Source organism: Cebus imitator, unplaced genomic scaffold (assembly GCF_001604975.1).
Source record: "Cebus imitator isolate Cc_AM_T3 unplaced genomic scaffold, Cebus_imitator-1.0 Scaffold338, whole genome shotgun sequence".
Classification (NCBI taxonomy): Eukaryota; Metazoa; Chordata; class Mammalia; order Primates; family Cebidae; genus Cebus; species Cebus imitator.
The window spans coordinates 2,304,187-2,307,172 of record NW_016107653.1 but is presented as its reverse complement, the minus strand read 5'-3'; the positions used below and the strand labels follow the sequence as shown (position 1 = coordinate 2,307,172).

The following is a 2,986-nucleotide window of genomic DNA, read 5'->3' as shown; positions in this document are numbered from 1 at the left end:
TGCGCTGCCTCTGTCCACCCTGGCAGGGCCATTCCAGGCCTGGGATAGGAGGGCAGACTCTCGCCCTGCCCCAGACACGTGCACACACACGCACATGCACACACACAGGTGTGTAGAGCTGAGACACGGCCCGTTCTCGTGCAGGGTCTAGCCCCCTTCACTGAGGGAAAGGGGCAGCTGGACACACCAGGCCCTGCTCAAGGCCTGGGCCGGCGGGGCTGGCTTCTCGCAGGGCTGGGGTGGCCAGAAGAGGGCAGGAGGGGCTGGGGACACTGTGCCTGTTGGCCTTAGGTGACCACACACCAGGCAGGAGAGGAACAGCCAGGGGATCCCAAGGGTGGAGACACCAGAGATGGAGCCCCAGCTGGAACCTAGGCTTACGGGAGCAGCAGGTGACCTGCCCTCCTTCCTGGGTGCCCACCCTGCCCGGCCCCGGCAGCCCAGCACAGCTTGGAGCATTGGATAAAACAAGAGAGAGCAGGCCAGGCACTGAGGCCCAGCCTGGGGGAAGTGAGCTGGTAGATGGGGGCAGGTGGAGCCCCAGCCACACCCACACGGTGCACACGGTGCACTGGGGACCAGAGGGGGCAGGAGCCTTGCCAGCCCTGCTGTGGTTTCTCTCAGAATCCTGGACCCTTCCAGGGAACTCAACATGTTCCCCTCAACCTCCCACAGGGCACCTTTCCCCAGGCAGGGCCAAAAGCGGGGCATGGGGGCCTTGGACAGCCTGGGAGAGAGGACAGTCACCCCTGGCCTGGTCTCTCTGAGCCTCAATCCTAGCCCTCCTGGCGGCCGGCGGCCCTCTCCAGATCTTCCCCATGTGCTCAACAGCCCCCTGAGGGCACCAGGCCTGACGCTCCTCTCCCTCCACCCCTGCACAGGACCACCAGCCCTGGGCAACCTTGGTCCCAGAGGTGGGTACCCGGGGGCGGGGTCTGGTGTCTCCCTCACCAAAGATTCTACACACCTCACCCCTCCCAGGTAGTCGGGTGAGCTGACCTCCCCAGGCATGCTGGCATACGGGGGACAGGCAGGCCAACAGTGTGAAGGAAATCGTCTCACTCAGGGCAGAGCACTGGCTGCAATGAGGGATGGATGCCATGGGCGCCTCCGGGAAGGCCACCGAGCCCAAGCCAGCCTTCTCCATGTGCCCACGCCTACCCACAGCATAGATGGGGCACGGTGTATCCAGCCTCCAGCAGCAGCAGGGACCCTACAGAGCCACCAGCCACCTCTGCACAGCTCCCTGCCAGCCTGGCCAGGCTTCCAGGCCCTAGCCTGGAGAAGCAGCCCAGCTGGGGACTCCCGGCTGCACAGCGGTGACCTGGGAGTGAGTACAAGGTGAGGCCACCACACAGGGTGCCAGCTCCAAGCAGGGCACAGGAACAAGGGTTGCAGCCATCAGGAGGCCCTGCACACACGTCTTGGGCAAGCGGTCCCAAGGGCCGGTTCACCTCGGTGTGCCTCATTTTCCTGCACAAAAGAGCACCCACCCTGTCTTCACAAGGTTTCCAGGGGCAGAGGGGGCGATGCCCGGTGCCCTCTCCCTTTCCCAGGCAGCAGGACCCCGAGGTTGCTGACTGGCACCACCAAGCCCACAGACGCACCAAGAGTGAGTGTCCAGGAGCTGGGCAGGGGCCCCCGGTCGGGCTGTGGAGAGGAGAGGGCCTCGCCCAGCACTGGGGCGCACGTGCATAGTCACAGAGCCTCACCTGAGCCTCCACGGTTGCTCAATCAAGTTCCCAAGAACAGAGAGAAAAGGGAATTTCCAGGGTAGCCCAGGCCCCCGGGGGTTCCCACCCCATTTTTAGCTGAAAGCACTGAGGCAGAGCTCCCCCTATCCAGGCTCTGCTGCCTGGCATAAAAATAACAACTATGGTTACTGATCACCTGGGAGCCATCCAGGGACCTGACAGGGAGCCGGACGAGCCACACCAGCCACGGGCACCAGACGGAGGACCCAGCACTTCAGGTGGGAACCCCGACCAAGGAGCTGGCCAAGTGAGGGACAGGCTGCCTGGGCCCCTGACAAGGCGGGGGCTCCTGGACTGCCCTCACGGCACAGACCAAGCTTCCTGGCCACTGCATGGACGACAGGTGCCCCTTCCCTGCACAGGGACACAGGAAAGCTAGAAGCAGCCTAACGGCAACCAGGAGAAAGCAAGGGGCTGGGACAGGGCTGGGCCCAAGATGGGAAGGTCAGAGGCCCCACGCTGGGCAGGGCTGGCTGAGCGCAGACACCCCCAGGACAGGGACACAACCCAGAGCCAGGAGGGAGGGTGGGAGGCAGCAGCAGTGATCTGCACTGTGCCACTGGCTGGCTTCAGCCCACATCTTCTGGGCCGATGTGGGCCAGGCCAGCTGGACGGAATGACGGGGCCTTGGCTGAGCAGAGTGGACTAAGCGGCCAAAACAGGCTGCGCTGAGGCGAGCTGGGTGGACTGAGAGCGCTACCCTGGCCCTTTAGAGGACAGGCTGGCTAAGCTGGGCTGGCCGGAACTGGGTTCAGCTGGGCCAGGCCAGGCCAGGTGGGTTTAGCCGAGTTCAGTGGGCTGAGTTAGGGTGAGCTGGGTAGAGTGAAATGAGCTAGCCTCATCGGAGCCAGGCTTGGGCTGGGTTATCCTAAGCCCTAAGTTGGACTGACCTGGGCGGAGCTGGACTTATTTGGGGGCAGGGCAAAGTGAGGCCACGCTGAGCTGAGGTGGCCTGCACTGGGAGGTCCAGGATGGGATTAAGCTGAAGCAGGCTGACCTGGACGTGGCTGCGCTTGGTTGAAATAAGCTGGGCCAACGCAGGAGCAGGGGTGAACTAGCTCTCCACTCAGGACAAAATGGGTGCTCTCGGGCTCTCTGGGAGGAGCTAAGCCAAGCTGGGACACTGTCTGCTGAGCTTACCTGACCTGAGCTCGCAGGGCTGCGCTGAGCTGGACGGGACCGACCTGAACAAGTTTAGCTGGTTGGGCTAAGCTGGGCTGAGCTAAATTGGG

The 2,986-nt window shown here is 63.6% G+C and overlaps 1 gene segment (V, D, J or C); it reads left to right on the top strand.

Moving 5' to 3' along the window:
• The first annotated feature begins 709 nt into the window (after window positions 1-709).
• LOC108287137 overlaps window positions 710-2,986 on the top strand; it is a 7,590-nt gene continuing 5,313 nt past the window's right edge. The window contains 1 exon segment of the C gene segment in view: window positions 710-914. Within this exon segment, the coding sequence occupies window positions 710-914 (205 nt within the window).